Genomic DNA, 18,455 nt, shown 5'->3' with positions numbered 1-18,455 from the left:
GGTTTAGCTTGGCTCAGCTCAGTTTTTTTGCCAGGTAATGTCAGTAAAAATTAATCATGTATCTGTTTTCACAGGTGTCCTCAGCAGCAAACATGCTCATGGCTGGTGTCTTTTACACCACTGTTAATAATATGAAATCTCCTCTCTCCCACTAATCCAATTACTAGTGCCACAGAAAATCTAAATACTTTTTACTTAGTTGGGTTTTTCTTTTTCTTTTTTTAATTGATGGGATTATCATATTTTCATAGTTTCTCATATTCTGGGGAATCTTTGTCACAAATCACAGGAAACTCAGTGTGCTGTGAGACTGATGCCCCTTTTGCAGAACATAAACGGAAAGAGCAGTGTTTTTTCCAAGGAAGCAACTCAGTAGAGAAAAAAGAAAGAAAAATGAGAGGAAATTATCAAAAAGAAAATGTGACTATATTTGTAAGATTCATGTCCTCAGATGGATAAACCAGGTGGATCTTGTTTCCTTACAGTTAAGGCAGTGAGAGAAGCTGAGGCCATTTTTTCTCTACAAGTGCCATTGAGAATGTGATGAAAAATCCTAAGAAAACTATATGCATGTTCTGAAAAGTCATGTATACTTATGAGAATAATTCTTTTTTTAGTGATGCATACGCTATAAGCTATGTATTAGTTTATGTATATACATATCTGTCCACACAAAATAGTCTGGTATTGCCTCTCTTATGTTCAAGCCTTTGTCACAGACTGGATGTGGGACCATTCCCAAGATCTAGTGTGGCTATTGGTATATATTATTGTGCATGACTGAAGTACAGAAGTATGTGTGTTCTGCCCACCTGGAAACATTTAATGAAATAATTTAATATGTCTTTTTCATAATGACATTACAAATACTGTTTGAAACAAGAATTTTGGTCAAAAGATTTCAGTTTTTGACCTTAAAGAACAGTTTTTCTGAAAAACACCCCACCTGTTTCCTCCTTCAGACAAGAAGAGAAGTGAAAGGTGAGGACTTCTATTGTCTCACTTAAAACAAAGGAAATATTTTTTTTAAGTAACAAATGATTTTTAAGTAACAAAAGATTACTGAGAAAAATGAAAAATGCTTATCTTTCTCTCTAATTTTCCATCATATCAGCCCACAATCTTCTCATCAGCTCCAGCACACCTAGCAATACCCTCACCTGGCTATTGCCTGGTAGCATCATAAAATGTGAAATGGCTTAAAAGTTGTTTATGAGTAGTAAAGCCACTGATTAATTCTGTGACTTACCACTAGGAGTGGTGGAACGATTTTTACACCATGCACAGCCATCATCATGTGCTGGTCATAAGCCACATATTTTACAAAGATGTAATTTTAGGAATATTTCTACTTAAATGTGTTTCCTGTGGCTCTTCTGAGCAACTTTCCCAACATACAGCTAAGGTTTCTTACTAGCACAAACAGCTAGCACAAAGAGGCCCCAAACCGAAATTCATGAATTGCAAAACTTGCTTGGCTCAAAATTTGATGGTTCAGCCTGTCTAAGCCATCTTTCCCTAGCCTTAAAAATGGATAACACCAGGAAGTTTCCTGAAGTCTCTGGGACAAGTTTCCAGGTGTCTTAGGCAACCTCAGCAATCTCAGTTGGAGGTTGGTCCATGATTTGGCTGGAGACTGTGGAGTGTGAACACTGCATTTGTACACTGATGCTGAAACCTCTGTGCATCAGCCCTCAATATAATTGGATGGAAGTTGTTTCCTCACCTGGAGGAGACTATCAAGTTGTCTAGAGGGTTCTTTCTGTGATTTCATAATGCATGACACAATAAATTAATGAAGAAGGAAACACAGCACAATACTTTTGCATGTCCAGGCAGTATTTCAAAACCTAGAGGTTATTATCCTTCAGCTAACAAAATTTTTTATCGTCAACAGTCTTATTCACTGCTTTAAAAATAATTACTCATCTGATTATTTCCATGAGAATCTTCAGACTTACATTACAGACATTTTAATTGGGAGATAATTAATGATAAAAATCTGGTCTTGGTCCTATTCCTGCCCTGATCACCTATTTCTTAGAAAAGCCAATGAACTAATGCCCCTGGGAAAGGCATTAGCATGGTTTGTAGGATCAGAAAACAACACTAATATTGTCAAAACCCAAAATCTCACAAATTATAGGCATGCAAGAAACAGCAAAATGGAGGTGAGGCAGAGAAAATCTTGTGGTTCATAACAAAGCCACAGATTATAGTTCTGCTCAGAGAGGAGTAAAGGGCAAGAACAGGAAAGTTGTGAGAGAAAACCAAAAGTGGGGTTGAGGAATGGGAGAAAGAAAGCTATCACAAACTTAATAAATCTGCACCTCTCCTTCAGATGGGTTTTAATTTCAGTTCTGCATTGACAGAATTTATTACAACAGGTTAGCACTTGAACACCTCTACATTAATCTGTAAGTTTCTAGAGAAGCAGGATCTGTTAATTTAGCCTGAGAGTGAGGCAGAAGCACGGAGAGGAACAAAAGAAAAAGAAACAGATTTGTTAAGCCTAGCATCTGGTTGGCTGTTTTACATACCGAGGAAGGGGATGGTAGAGGTCATAGGGCATGATCTGCTTGTATCCATCACTGTTAGGAACAATAATGCCAACCCTCTGAGTAGAAGGTACACATAATAAAATAAACACTAGATGATTACATTATACAACTTTTGTATTACAATATTGTATTACATTGCACAACTTTTTACATTACAGTATGATAATTCAACAAAGCAAGATATTTTACCTAAGATGTTATCCCATTAAAAAAAAAATATACTCCCATCCTACTTTTTCTGAGTAATTCAAAGAATAAATCAGTGGTTACTACTTTTTTCTTATAAATATATTATTGTTTGACAAATAAGCAATGTATTGTTAAAAGTGACCCAAATATTATTTTAATGTACATTTTTATCAGCATCAAAAAGAATGTTTCTATACTTGATATATTCTTGGAGCTTGGATCCAAAGTCACTGATGACAATAGGGGAACTTCTATCTGAAGCAGACCTCTAAATAAAATCCTTTCTATAACTGTATTATGGTTGTTTCTGCCCATCAAATAAAACCTCTGCTTTTACAGGGTACAGGGTTAGAAATCTGGGTAATCACAGTGCAAGAATTTGTATCTGCAATGCTTGTCTCTTCACCCTAAATGAGTCCAGACCTGCATTTTTTTTTCCCCTGAAAGCAAGAAGGAGCCTGAGAAAAGATTAACATGTCAGGTAGAATTTTTTTGTTTGTCATAACTGGTTGGATTACTTTGCTGAACTGTTATTGGTGTGGTGTCACAATGTAACATCTAAAAGTTATAGAAAGCAATAGCATCCATCAAAATTAGGAGTTATTTGAAATATTATCTTGTCAGTTATGTGTGAGATCGATGCCACTTTTCTCATTGGCAACTACTGAATTGCTGATCTGAAATATCATATTTTGTCTGCACTGTTTATAATTTTGGCTCAGAGTAACTTTAACCACGTTGTTTCCTAGTTATCAGACATATCTATTAAAACAGATGATTTTGGAGGACCTCATTTATCACTTTCATCAAAGCCATTTGGTATTTGGATGGGGCAAGTGGACAGAAAAATCAAGAAGTGAACATTAATTGCATTAAAATAAAAAGTGTGTCTCCATCCAAGTTAGAGAGAGATGAAACAATGTCAAGAACAGAGGTGGTTTATGGGAGCCTTTTACAGATGAGAGGTGGTAGGTATGCTGCTATGGATTTCTGCAAGGGGGAAGGAGTGAAGAGGGGGAAGGGAGAAAATATTCTCCATCCTCAACACAGCTCACTGAAAAATGCTGCAAGCATTCAAAGGAGTCTTGTCAGGCCAGGCCTAAAGGGGTCTATTCTCCTTTTAGTCAACAGGGGTTTTGTATGCATAACTTGTCCAAGATAGAAGAATGGATCCCATTGTGTTTCCACAGCAAGGAGTCAGAGCCAGGTCAGTGTACTGGAATTTTCCGGCTAAAGCGCGGGAAGCAGCTGGAGCCCTGGAAGTGTGTGAGAGGGACTAGACAGTTCCCTCTAAGATTAGCAGCCACTGCAGTCACAGGAACTCTCTGCATGAGTGCGCATATTTGCATTTTCGAAGAGCTGCCTGTTCTCACAAAAATCTAAAAATCTAGAGAGAGGTTGCTCTGGCACTGGGAAACTTTGGAAAAGACAAATGGGTCATTTAGAGTATGGTCAACAAACAAGTCCTTTCAGACTTAGCCTGATGGGTAGACATCTGTAGAATGTGGAGGAATTGTGTACTAGTGTTTTAAGAAGCTGGAAGGGAACTTCTTGTGGGGTTTTTTTTGCCCCTGCCTTTGGGAATTTGCTGTTTTCCTGACTCTTCTACTACTGCTGTTGAAGTTCCCCTCTGAAGCTCTCTGCTCACACTTTCCAGCTCATCAGCTTGCTGAGAAGTGGTTGGGAAAAAAAGTTAACATAGTGAGTTAAAAAATGAAATATTTACACTATAAAAGTATCTACTGCCTAAAAAAGAAACAGATTTCAAAAAAATTCTTCTTCATTGCAGTGAAAAGTATTTTATTTCTAATAAACATGGTTGTCTATGCGTAATCCAAGTCTGCATGCTTTAGAATGCATTGCTTCCAAGACTGTTCAGATAGAAATGACTGTACCATATTCAGAAACTGTTATGAATATTAAGTAACATTTACAAAGCGCTAGGTTAATATTGTAATTGGAAAGGTTTGACCCTCAAAAATTTGGATGAAAAAATTACATTTCTGTAAACAGTATTGAGCTCCACAGATTTACTGGTTCTGTCTTTGGCCATATATGAGGGGCTGCCAGAGGCTCTCATTCTGCAGCTACAAGAAAATGAATCACAGCCATAAAGTCTTAGCAAGGAAAAAGACTCCCACACTAATACACAATGGTTTAATTTATGACTTTAAAAAAGAATTGTCTTAAAGATAAAACAGAAGAGCAGATGGTCATCGTATCATTAATGCCATCTGCACTTTTCTAGCTAGTCTTGTGTGAGGCTTTTTGTATGCACTCCATAAAAAAATCCCTAGGACTAAGTTAACACTTCAAAAAAAGAACAAAAACAAAACTTAAGAGATTACTTTGGTGTATTCTTACTTTTTGATGGGACAAAGTGATTTAATTTCAGTGACTTTATCAGTCCATCATACTCCTATAAACAACATGGAAGAGATTTACTTTATGGGGTTTATTTAGTGCACATTGCCCAGACAATGCAAAGGGGGTGGTGTGCTACACAAGCAGAGGAAATAATAATTCCTTCACTGAAATATGTGTGAGTAGCTAACAGGACTCATTCACAAAACATCAAGAGATTTGGCAGGAGCAGGAGCACAAAGCAAATTACTTTGCAGAGCTGTTCTGTCTCATATGTCTGCAATCTACTCTGCCTTTCAGACCAACAAGTCCTATCATATATTCTGCACATTGGTTTTTTTCCTCCTGAGGGCTGGCAGTCTCAACACAATTGCTCTTCCAAGGCACGTGTATAGTTGGAAGCTGCACATGCCAGAGGTGAGAGTGCTGCAATCAGATTTGCCATCTCTGCAAACATTCAGCTTCCCCTGGGATGAGTTTCCACAGCTGCATTCCTTGGAAGACAAGTTTTGTCAACTCCTGCCCAGTTGCTCCTTTTCTGGCTTAACTGGATTTAGCACCGATGACAAGATTTAAGCTCAAGTGCCTTTCTCCTCTACCTCCCTGATGACTCCATCTTTCTGACAAGGCCAGCCTTTCCCAACTCTCTCTCCTGCATGCTGATGAATCTCAGGTTAGAACATGTTGAGTCAAGCGGGGGCATGGGTGCTAGAACTGAGAGAGGAGCCAGCAGAGAGAAAGGACATCTGCTCCCAAGGTGCCTCAGGGTGGTGTGACTCACAAGGGGACAACCTGCCACTCCTGTGCTGCTGCCCAGCCTCTGCAGGATGCTCACGTGCCTCTGGCTCACAGCCTCCACTTCTGCTGAGGGCTCTGCTTTGTCAGGGATGTCCTACTGACAGCTGCAGGGCTGCCCATGCAATAACCCAGGTGGCTGCACCTATTACACCTCTTTCCTGATCAAACTTGCACGTGAAGATTTAAGGCTTCACTGAAATCTGTCAGACCTGAGAGTAAGTGACCTGCATGGCAGGGACTGTGCCATCCAAGCAATGGAATATGTTTAAGACATTATTAGCAGTGAACAAATAATAATGAAATGTTAAAGTAGCTAGGGTTGGCTGTGCTGGAAGACATGAAAGTGCTCACCACCAGAGACAACAGTTTAGCACCCAAGCCAGCATCTCTGTGAAAGCCATGATTATCACTGGACAGACATCAATATTGTGCAAAAGATTGCATTTTGACACTTCAAATCCCGGCACTAAGGTGGTGTGTGATACTGCACTTCAGTGATCTCTGAAGATGCCACACTGACATTATCTCCTTGTGCTACAAGAACACTTTCTGAGTTGAGAAACAGTTATTAACAAGGCCCTCAAACAGATGGTATCTGCTAATGCCTCCCAAGTATTTTTCTGTGGATCTATTTCCCTTCAGAGCTGGGGCAGATGACAGTAACACCATGGGTAAAGGCAACATTGGTTTCAGTGCCTACTTTTGCAGGCAGTGAAGCAGTACTTCTCAGTTATGCTACCAGTATGAGTCAGCTTTCTGGTTTCTGGATGCTATCAATATGAAACTGAACTACCATGTACATTGTAGGTATATGTCCTTTCATATGCTCTTCACAGATTGGCAAAAGCCAATGTCTGCTGCTTAAACATTTAAAAGTGGTGTGTCAGTGGATACTTTAAAAACCTACTTACAAATGAAAGACACTATTGAGAAAGCCATCCTTTTGTGTCAGCACCCAAAAAACCTCTTGCTTTAAACAGAATGTCTGTTTGGCATGACAGTATCTCACCTTTTAGAAAATGTCTTGTTTATGGTGCAGAGATATTAAATACTAAGCAACATATGGTTTGTCATTGCCATAGACTGCTAAAACCCAATCTCTTCACAGTGTTCAAAAGAGATGTTCCCAGTCAAAAGCAGAAAGAGTAATTCCTTCCAGTAACATGACTGTAATGCTTCTAAACATATCCTTTTTTTTTAATTCAGTTCAATATTTTGTGGTGGTTTGGATGAGCAGTGTTTGATACAAAGAGGGAATGGGCTCATAAGTAGTTAAAGTACTACATTTTAACAACTGAATATCCAGTGAAAATCTCTGTAAATGACTTGTTGCAGTTTTGGCAGGACTTAAACCAGACTAATTTTCCTGTAACTTCTTCTTGGGCAGACAGATACCTGTATTTGATGCTCATAGCAGTACATGATATGTTTTTCCACCTTACAGCTTGTTATTGGAAGCATTCTGTAAACTCCTTTCTGCCTTTCTTTCTGTGTTTCAGAATATGTATTGTCCCCTCAGAGCTGAATTTGCTCAGCTATTCACATCTCTTAAGTGCTTGACAAGTGCTTCCTGGCCCACCCCCCCTACCTATTCTGACAAAGTTATTTTTAGATTAATTTAGATTACTTTTGCCCTGTCCAAAGGTTTCAACTACGTGTCTTGAGAATAAATGTATTTCTTTAGACATTAGGATTATCTGTCCTCATCTTTATCCTGCTCTTTAACTCAGGTAACACAGATTATTACTACAAGAACATAGCCATTGGTACCAGCTCCCTTTCCATCTATGACTCCACTTTCACATTGCCAAGTATATTATGGATTTCTCACTACTTAAAATCCCTCTGAATGGTCATAACTTCCTGGTGTCTTTTGTATGCTTTTATTTGTACTTCAGTGCTCTTGCTAAATTAGCTGAAAATGAACAACTGAAAACTACAATTTTATTAAAATTTAAATTTAATTTTAAATTTCTTTTTGGTAATGCCTACCTCTGCCACCACCATATCAATATTTAAATGAGAATGCTAAAAGAAAAACTTTGACAAGCAGGAAGAGAAGTTTGCAATTTCACTGGAGGACTCCATAAATAGGGTGTGTCTAAGAGTTCTTCAGGTCTATGGACACTGAAAACCTTGCTGGAATGAGTGATTTCCCCCCCAAAACTTTCCACAGGTATAAACAATATTTCTAGTGGCAGGCTTACAGATAAAACTTTAGGCAAACTCCAGGAACTGAAGTGTTAAAAAGAGCACTTTATACTAGAGGCTTGCTAATACAAAATTTTTTAGATAGCTGCTTTATGAATTTAGAATGTTTGATGACGTTGCCTTTAGAAATCTTTATATGACATTGAAATCTCCTGGTAAAAACACAAATAGACCTTTAGTGACTCAGAAACTCCCACATTAACATGTAGCAGCAATAGGCAAAAAAATGGAAGATTGGTAAAAATGCAGAATGGCATGGCTGGGAATGCCGCCTAAAAGCTGAAGATGAAATCTAGAGATAATACTGAGAGTATCCTGGTGAGTGAGTGAATGATGAGTGGCACAGCGGTCTTTTCCACATTTGTCACAATTGCATTTAGGGGGGAAGCCTTGGAATTAAGAAGCGAATTTATCTTCTGCTTATAGCACCTTAGAATTGTCTAACTGTTTAGCACACCCAGTTAAGTCAACCTGAACAAACCTTTTCTCTAAGCAAGAAAAAAAAAATCCATTCATTTTTTATTAAAAATATACCAGAAAGGAGGATAAAGATGAAAGCTAAAAATACCTTCCAGTCTGTGAAGTTTTGAGTAGGGTCAAGATTTTCCCTTAATTAAATAGGCGAAATACTAATTCTGGATTTTGCCCCATGGAAGGGGAGTGGACTAGATTGAATTGGCTGCTCTTTACATCAGTAGGTAATATGCATATAGACCTATTTTTGCCAGTCAAAGGCAGACTGCTGTAAAATCATAATGGACTGTAAACAAGCAGATCTTTCCTCTTTACTTTGTTGATTATTATGAGCTGGATGCAAAACAGGTTTGATAAGAGAGGCTGGATAAAGCAATGCTGTGTAGGGATTAAAAGGCACTCAATGTGCCTTGTAGTGTGTATCATGTGTTCCATGACACAAATCACTGGTCTGACTTGGTATATGTGGCTGCCTCTACGTAACCTGGAAAATGAGTATATATAAGTTATATGTGTTTGATAAATAACCATCCACATGCTTTCCCATGTTTATTGAGACTAAGCCTTTTTGCTATTCATGGTGCCAGCAGTACTGCTAATTATGGCCATCGTAAGCACAATAAATTAAACATTTCTATGCACTAAACCTAAAGAGGCAATTTACTGCAGGCTCACACAGTACTTGTCGTATTCATTTAAACTTTTATTTCAGCTTACCCTTTGCTGAAAATTTTAGTGTTTAGTGCAACCACTCATGGTTGCTCTAAACACTAAACAGTTCCTTTATTCAGTGCCACTATGGTCATCAATGATTATTTTCTGTGGCATTCATTAACACAACAAAGGAACAGTCAGCAACCATAATCAGCTATGCCTCACTGGAACTGAGTGTGCCAGGAGAAATTAACTTTTATACTGGTTTTATACCAGTGGAGCAGAGCAGCTCCCACACAGCAGAGACACTGCAGAGCAAAGACACCCTCCTTGTCCATACTTCTGACCCCGTGTTTCTGCTTCACCTACTATTTTCTCTACTGCAAGAAGTCATCGGGAATCCAGAAGTTACCAAGGATTTCCTTTTTTTTTTTTTTTTCTCCCACTGGATTGTTGATTCTTGAATTCTTTGCAAAAGCAGTTTTGAAAATAGTAATTTGAAATTTGGCAGACTGTGAAGATGTTTCCAAAAAGCCAGTTTTTCTGGGATGGCCTAGCTGTATTTCTAAATGACTCTCCCTCCCCTCAGGGACTTTATATCAACAACTTTGCCTTGTTATGTCTTATATAAAACAAAATTGCTTCCTGACATCTGCCCAGCTATTATTGTTTTCTTCTTTCCTCTCATGTACCATGCAGTCATCTGCATCACCATTTGAGAATATGTTATTTACAATTTTTGAGAAAGTATGGAAAATATCCACAAAAATTCCAGAGGCAAATTACATATTTGACCCAGAAGAGTAGGTTTAAAAAAATAGCATGTTAGAATTAAAAAAATTTAAAAAATAAAACAACTACATAAAATTACTTTCTCATTGAGACTGTGATAGGTGACGCTAGATTACAGGTTCCAAATTGATTCATATTTTTCAACAATCCTTTTCCTGAAACTTTCATGTTTTGGCCTTCTACCTGACCATACCTGGCCTCTACTGACATCTGTCTCTAACAAATGTGCTTATTGAGCAAAGGCATATAAACTGCAATACACTGTGGGTAAAGGTGTCTTCAATGACAAAGAAATCTGAGTGTTAACTCCAAAAAAGGTCAGTGAACCTCACTGAAGACTCCCTATGAGTAAAACCTGTCTTTGCCTTCGAGTGATTTGTTCTGCTATGATAATGCCTAGCTATTCTAAATCTGGTACATCTGGTTTGGCCAGCAAGCATCCTCAGTCACGTTGATACATAGCCCCACAGGTTTCTTAAGTATCCTTTTTCTCATCAGGACATCATCAGCAATCTGAAGTGACACAGCAACATTTTAGGTGACACTTTCTTGAACTCACTATATCAAAGTTGGTAAGAAACAAGCCTAGAGGGAAAGGAGCTGGTGATAACATGGCTTTAGGGCATCCTTGTCCTGTCTGCTGGGCAACACTTAACCACCTTTTAGCAAAGCCACACAAGAAGACCAAAAGATCTAGACTGCACAAATAAATGTTTGCTGCTTATTGAGTGGCTGCAGATGGATTCCCAGTGAAGTTCGGGGCAGCCAGTGCAACAAAGGATTGGTCTTTTTTGTGGTTTTCTTTCTTTTCTTATACATGAAAAGTCTGACTATCTGATCTTACTATTTTTATTGTTAATCTTCTGAGGAAGAATGCACAGCAAATTCCACCTTAATACCAGGAAGAATGTCTTTACTGTGCAGTGCCAGTGAACTGGCACAGACTGCCCAGAGAGGTTGCAAAGTCTCTCTCTCACTGGGGATGTTCAAGAATCATCTGGACATGATCCTGTGCCATGTGCTCAGCACATTAATTCAGAGCATGGGGATGGTATCATGGACAATTTGTTTTCTCATACTTGGTAACAATTAATGAGGCAAAATACATTCTGAGGGGAAGAAACAACCATTTCAAATCAGTCTTTGCTCTGTGAAGGTGATAACGTATGATAAATGACACTGTGAGAAATAGCAACAGAATATTGTCCTATTTTATTTTACCTCTTTAGAGCTCAGTCTCCTTTATAATTAAAGCCAACTAACCTTGCAGGACAAGGATCCAGATTACACTCTTGAAGTTTTGGCTTTGGCTTGATATTTTCAGGATAATAGTGACAGTATTGATCTGCTACTACCCGATTGCTTCTCAGATCAAAGCACTCAGCAGATGTCAGTTGATAACCTGTGATACACAGAGGAATAAATAATATGAGATGTGATGCTCCTCCTGTCTGGCTCTGAAATGTATCTAAGTTCTGGTTTGGAAAGAGGAAACTAATTTCAGCTTGCTTCAGTGCTTTTGGACATAACAGCTGTTGTTTTACAGGCCAGATGGAAAACAGAAATGTAAATCACATGTAGCAGGAAACAGAAGATAACCAGTATGGTCAAACAAAAATTCAGAAGTCTAGAAAAAACAAATAAAAACACAGGCTGAGGTTTCTTAGTCACCAAGAATTGTGCCCTTAGTTTCAGTATAGAAAACAAACCTGCTGGTAGGAAAAGGGACAAATGGAGAAATCTTGTTTTACCAAATCCAGGCCCAAATCCCATCAGCCCTTATGTCTGACAGCTATAGTATTAAATACAGATATGTAGATATCAACATATCCTTTATCTACAGAGATATCTATTTTCTGGCACAATGCTGAAAATCTACGGGCTACTACCATGTTGCTAAATCCCTCTCTTCATTTAGTTGTAACTATTCAAATTTTTAGATTTTGCCTTTTTTTAAGGTCCAAAACGCAGGGCAGCAGCTGGGACAGGTCATGTATGCAGATGACAGCTTTTGAAATACAGTCATAATTCATTACCTCCACCGCAGGATGCTGAACAAGGAAAAAAATCAGTTTCCCTCCATCTGTGAATGATTGGCTGGTAGAAGATGAACTGGACTGAACTGTCAGCAGCACCAGCATATTGGATCTGAAAAGGAGGTTATATCAAAGAGTGAACCTAACACAAATGCTGTGAAGAAGTATTCCACCACAAGCATCTTGGAGACTGCAGACATCTTGAAGCTTCATGAAATACTAGATGTACTTTGCAATAGGAAAACTATTATTAAAAAAATACAAAACCAAAGCATTGAATGGTGGTAAAATCTTGTGTTCAAAACACAGTCAAATAAATTTCTGGGCATAAGCAGTGACTATTTTGAGACCACATTCTGAAATACTGAGTGCATGGCAAATGTATGATTAGTGCTACTGAGTAATCTTATAGGGACAGAGGAGAGGGACTGATGAATCAGAAAATCACCTTCCCCTATCTACTGTCCCTGACACATGGACCTAGATTTTAGATCTTTAATGTTTCTTGAAAAACATTTTCTGAACAGTTACAATACACTTGCTAGTATAGAGTAAAACATGGGAGGCTGCACTGTGAAAAATAATAAATAGTATAAAAACTTTAATTCACCTTTTTGTTTTCCTCAGGTGAGGTCTTTATTTCATTCTCCTTTGTGGCACTGTTATTATTATGAAGTTTGTTCTTCTGCTTATTTTATTTTGCTTGTAAAACTGCTTCCTTCAGTCATAGGCATGGAATCCTGGCTGAGGATAAGTGCATGTCTGCAAAACTGTCCTTAGAGCCTACAAGCCAGCTGAGCTTAAAAGCTAGCATGCTTTCAGTACTAGGTGTGCTGAACGGATGTTCCACATAAACAAGACTTTGTAGTGCAAGGACTGCAATAGGAGAGACCTTCACACTGGTAAAGCAGCACCACTTGCACCCTGCCTACTAAAAAATCCTTCCTGTTTGATATCTATGCTGATTAATCCCCTTATGAGGACTTCAAAATCTCAGCAGGTCCTTACCTTTATGCCTCTGCCTGAACAGCTGGAAAGGGAAGAACAAAAATCTGCTACTAAATTCCTCTCCTATTTAATTATTTGCCCTAGGACACGGTATTTCAGTGCTGCTGGAGCATCTCTGCATCAGTGGCATTATGCTATCACAGTAGAGAAAAGTACCAAATCACATCTAGAAAGGATGGACCCTTGTCCAAGGCAGTACTGCTGCTCTCAGGAGCAATCCTCCCACCTTTTTTTTCAGACAGCTTGAACTGTTTGACCACTGCCTCCTTTTCCTTTTTTGCTCTCATGTTTCAAATGAGTCTCCTAGTTTTGGAAACACCATTTTTCCCTCACTCTCCTCTCCAAGCACCAAGGGACACTGTCAAAGAATGGTCTGTGAAACGGAAGCAAAAATATGACAAATTGAGATGAACTTTGTAACTTGGGTTGTTTGTTTTGTTTTCCCCTGTAGATGGACAGCAACATGATTACAAACTAAGATATATCTTGAAGACCAGGAGGAGGGCAAGAATGTTGATGTTTGTATGAGGTCTGGTCCCCTGAGACTAAGGTTGCCCTTTTCTAATTAAACAGTGATGTCAATTCTCAAAAAGAAAAAAGCCCAAACCAGCTGTAGCAATACAACTGCTTCAGCAAATGGGAGGCCTTTTGAACAGATCAATATTGTCTGAATGTGTGTCAGAAGCAGGATACTTAATTCCTTGTGTGGGGAGGGTGCATTAATTACACACTTCAGAAGGGTCTTTCCGGGCTCAAGGAAGTTTCAGGCACTTCTGGGAAAAACGTTCTGTTGTGCTGGGAGCCATCTGGGGAGGCCTCTGATCTCAATGTGCAGGAAAGGCATTCTCTGGGGACAATTCTGCTTTTACTCTTTTTTTTTTTTTTGAGGATCATCAGTGATTCCTAAACTCAGATCTACTCAGCAGTACCATCTGAAGTGAATCATGAAGAACAGAGCAAGAGTTCACACATGGGCTACTATAAAATGAGGGGGAGGAAAAAGGAGTTTACACTGAGATAAAAAATCAGGAAGAAAGAAGAGTTCCTCTCTCTGCAGACTATTCCTGCATGTTTGGAGTTATCTCTCTGTTTTGACAGAGAGAAAAGACAGATGTACCATCCTTTCCAGTTTAATGTGGAAGTCACTAATACAGCCATGATAACAACATAGGTGGGGAAGAATTACAATGAGCCACAGTCATAAACTCAAGTTATACAAAAAAAGCAAATAAAAGAAGCATACACAATAATGTGACTTTTTAAAGGAGTATTGTAAGCAGAAGAGGAACAATAATCTGTGATTCCACATAGCAAAAACTTCTTTTTGATTTTGTTTTACTGCTTGTTAGAGCTAAGATCTTTATCCAGGAAAAACCATCACTGGCTATTTGAGCCCTGAAAAACTGAGAGTGAGAATTGATAGCTAAATGCTGTAAGAAATGTCGTGGTTTGGCTGCACAGGGCCAGCTCCCACACATTGAAATACTCAGCTCTGTAGTATGATGAAATTTTTTACCCTTGCAGTATTAGCAACATCCTTGTAGCTATGAAAAATTCCAAAAATCCAAATAGAGATGGCCATCACCTGCGACCCTTAAGCTTCTAAATAACAATGAGTTTTGCATGCTTAGGTAACTGAACTAGAAAAAATAGCAACTGATCGTAATATTTGCAAACAAAATCCTATCTAAATTTCTTAATAGATGAAGTCAGAAGTACCCAGATCTTGCAGAGCACTCATCCCTGCATTTGCGCATGGCAACTCCCCAGATATCACCCTTGACTTTAGCTTTCAGGGGAATTTGGAGCATTCCTAACATCAGAGCAGCCTGTACCAGTTTCACAGAATCAGAGAATCACAGAATGAACTAGGTTGGAAAAGACCTTTGAGATTATCAAGCCCAACCTATGACCTAACATCTCCTCATCAACTAAACCATTGCACTGAGTGCCACGTCCAGTCTTTTTACAAATACCTCCACAGATACTAACTCCATCACCTCCATGGGCAGACTATTCCAAAGAGCAATTCCCTTAATCACTCCTTAATGAATATTTTTTTCCTAATGTCTAGCCTAAACTTCCCCTGGCATAGTTTAAGACCATTGTTCTGTCACTATTTGCCCAGGAAAAGAGACTGACCCTCCCCTGGCTATGCCCTCCTTTCAGGCAACTCCAGCTCCCTCAGTCGTTCCTCACAGGGTTTGTGTTCCCAGCCCCTCTCCAGCCTCGTTGTCCTCCCCTGGATGCACTCGAGCGTCTCAATGTCCTTCCCAAACTGAGGGGCCAGAGCTGGGCACAGCACTCCAGGTGTGCCCTCACCAGTGCTGAGTGCAGGGGAGAATGACCTCCCTGCTCCTGCTGGCCACTCTGTTCCTGACACAGGCCAGGATGGCATTGGCCTCCTTGGCCACCAGGACACACTGCTGGCTCATGTTCAAAAATTTTATTAGTTCACATAAAACCAAACAAGTAAAGTTCCCAAAAGCCCAACCATTTCTTGCTCAATTTTGGAAGTGTATGCCTGAACCATTTCTTTTTGTTCTCTGAAGAACATATGGCCTGACCTACAAAACTGCAGTAGTTTGCTTGGACAGGTTCAAAATTTAATCAGCACTTTATAACCAGCAGTCATAACCAAGTAATTATTAGTGTAACTTGTACAGCTGAGCCATGAAAAGTGTATTCAATAAAATGTTCTTGTTGTATGCAGTTGGGGGTAGGTGAGGAGGAAAGACACCACTTCTTTCTTGTGTGTGTGTGTGTGTTCCAAAATGGGGACAGAGAAAGGGAATTATTGTTTTGTACCTCAGAATCATAGGATCTTGAAGGTTGGAAAGGCTTCCCAGATCATGGAGTCCAACCTTCGACCAAACACCACCATGCCAACTAAACCACAGCACTAAGTACCATGTCCAGTTGTTTCTGGAATATTTCTAGGGATGGTGAGTCCACCACCTCCCTGGGCAGATGATTTTGATGCCTGACTACCCTTCCAGCAAAATTCTTCCTGATGTTCAACCTGGACCTCCTCTGGTGCAACTTAAGCCTGTGTCCTCCTGTCCTGTCAGTGGTTGACTATGAGAAGAGACCGACCCCAACCAGACTACAGCCTCCTTTCAGGCAGTTGCACCCCTGAGCCTCCTCCTCTCCAGGCTAAACAACCCCAGCTCCCTCAGCCACTCCTCACAGGACTTACTCTCTAGGCCATTCACCAGCTTTGTTGTCCTCCTCTGGAAGTGCTCCAGCAAATTTTGTCTTACACAACTTGATCTGGTCTGCTATGAACTAGCTCCGTGCCACCATGCCTATTAGAAAAGTTCTAATGGATTCTCCCATAGTATTATTCTGATTCCGATTCTGATCCTGAATGCTTTCTGCAAGTTCCACATACCAAATCATCAGACTGATACTAACTAAAGGAATTAATGAGAAATCTGACAAATGTAATTTTATGCTTCTCATGTCAGTATAAAAAATACTCTACCTAGAGTGCTTCAATATTGCTGGTGGCATTGCTGGTTTAGTATTGCAAGTGATAACTTGCACTGAAAAAGGAAGGAGGATGTACAAGGGATTTGTTGCTGTTAATAATTTGTTCCTAAAGGAAATAGAAGCCAGACATTGTCATGGGAAAATAAGTTTACAAGATTGTTTAAAATAACATAAAACGTACATAAAATGTAAATAATGAGAGATGCTGAAGGCTTTCAAGCATTTATTTTAAGACAGGGCTACCCCATAACACCTCTGAGTTTGTCTTGTCATTCCCTGGGAATGCTAAAAGGACCTCTGCCCTCAATGTCCAGGGAAGATATCTACTGTCCTCTTCTGCATTCACATCCCCTGACTGTGATAGTCCTGTATTGGATCAGCTTGGTTTTAGGGCTGTCCCTCCTATGAAAGTCAGCTCCATCTATTGCTTGTCAGTTTAAGCCTCTAAATCAGCCAGAGAAATCACTCTGAAATTATCTTTTCACTGACTTACATATTTTACAAAGTATCTCTGACTTGGAACTTGCTCATCCTGCCTCAATCTTGGATTAAGCAGTATTCCTTTAGGTGATAAATCTGTTAAAAAGCTTTTAGGTTAACTCTCTCACAAAGCCAAAATAGAAAACTAGAAGGTTCAAATCTTTCATTCTGCCCATTATTCCATTATTCTGCGCATCTGTTCCATTATTCTGCCCAAAAGAAGAAAAGAAGAGAAAATCACTGCAGTGGATTGGCTAGGATAGCTGGCAGTAATGGAACCTGCAGTAACAGCTACAACAATTAGCAACCTGTAGAGAACCCACTAGTAAGTGCATCAAATATGGATGTTTCTCAAGTTAGAAGACCAAAATTGTTCCATGGAACCAAAGGCAACCCCAAATACACCAAAACCAGATGTGCTGCGTCTCTGCTTTGATACCAACATCCCAGTCATTGTGGAAAGACCATTTCACCACCATCAACAATCAGGGTAAGAGAATTCACCATCAAACAAGCCATCTTAATCATCACTGCAGAATATTTATGAAACTTAATTGATTGATGGCAATATCCAATAAATCAATGTAAAAAGATGATCCTATTGTGATAGATACTGTAGAAAAATAAAATTAACAAAGTGAAAGGGCATTTTTGCCACACACACACAAATTGTTAAAATTGTGAAAACTGAACAAGGTTGGCAACAAGCCTTCATAGCACTAAAAAGTGACTGATTTTTAAGAGATATAGGTAAACAAAAGTTGCAGAATAAGAAAAGAAAAAAAATGCAAACAGCATTTTTTCAGAGGAATAGAAAATTACATGCCTAAGACACTGTCTCTACTGCCTTAAAACCTGCCAGTACATTTCAGATCAGCTGTATTTTAAAGAAGTATGTAAAATGAAGGGCAACACATCTTCAGATCCAAACAGCATCCACTCAGTAGTTTCAAATGATGTACTCGTTGAGCACAGGAACCACAAATCCAAATCACATTTGATCATATTCAGTGTACTTACATGCATAAACTGTGGTCTAAAACACATAAATATAGATAGAAATTTTTAACAGTTTTCAGAAGGCACTTCATGACTAATGAGCAAAACTTCAGTCCAATATCTTCTAGCTCAGTTATTGGGTGAGTAGATAGAATATAAAAAGAAAACACAACTTCAATAGTACCCTGAGAAAGATAATTTTTCTGAGCACTTCGTCAAAAAAAATTAAGATAGTTTTATTATTATAGGTTTTTTCCTAGGTCTCTCACCAAAGGTCCTAGACAGGTCCTCCTAGAAGATCTTCCCATGAAGGAAGGGTAACAAATAATGGTCCAATAACCTGCTCTTGGAATGGATGGAGGACTGTGGAATCCTCAGGGAGATGTGCTATGGC

General features: G+C 39.1%; 1 protein-coding gene across 1 annotated transcript in view; it reads right to left on the bottom strand.

Annotated features, from left to right (window-relative positions):
• ADAMTSL1 (ADAMTS like 1) overlaps positions 1-18,455 on the bottom strand; it is a gene marked incomplete at its 5' end in the record, with an annotated part of 172,714 nt that overhangs the window by 84,867 nt on the left and 69,392 nt on the right. The window contains 3 exons of the mRNA XM_084225837.1: positions 2,541-2,591; positions 11,307-11,445; positions 12,080-12,191. Of these exons, the coding sequence (XP_084081963.1) occupies positions 2,541-2,591; positions 11,307-11,445; positions 12,080-12,191 (302 nt within the window). The remainder of the gene's footprint in view (positions 1-2,540; positions 2,592-11,306; positions 11,446-12,079; positions 12,192-18,455) is intronic.

The sequence above is a fragment of the Fringilla coelebs genome, assembly GCF_963513975.1.
Source record: "Fringilla coelebs genome assembly, chromosome: Z".
In the NCBI taxonomy this organism is placed as follows: domain Eukaryota; kingdom Metazoa; phylum Chordata; class Aves; order Passeriformes; family Fringillidae; genus Fringilla; species Fringilla coelebs.
Note: the sequence above shows the minus strand (reverse complement) of the source record. Positions and strands in the feature narration are given on the sequence as shown.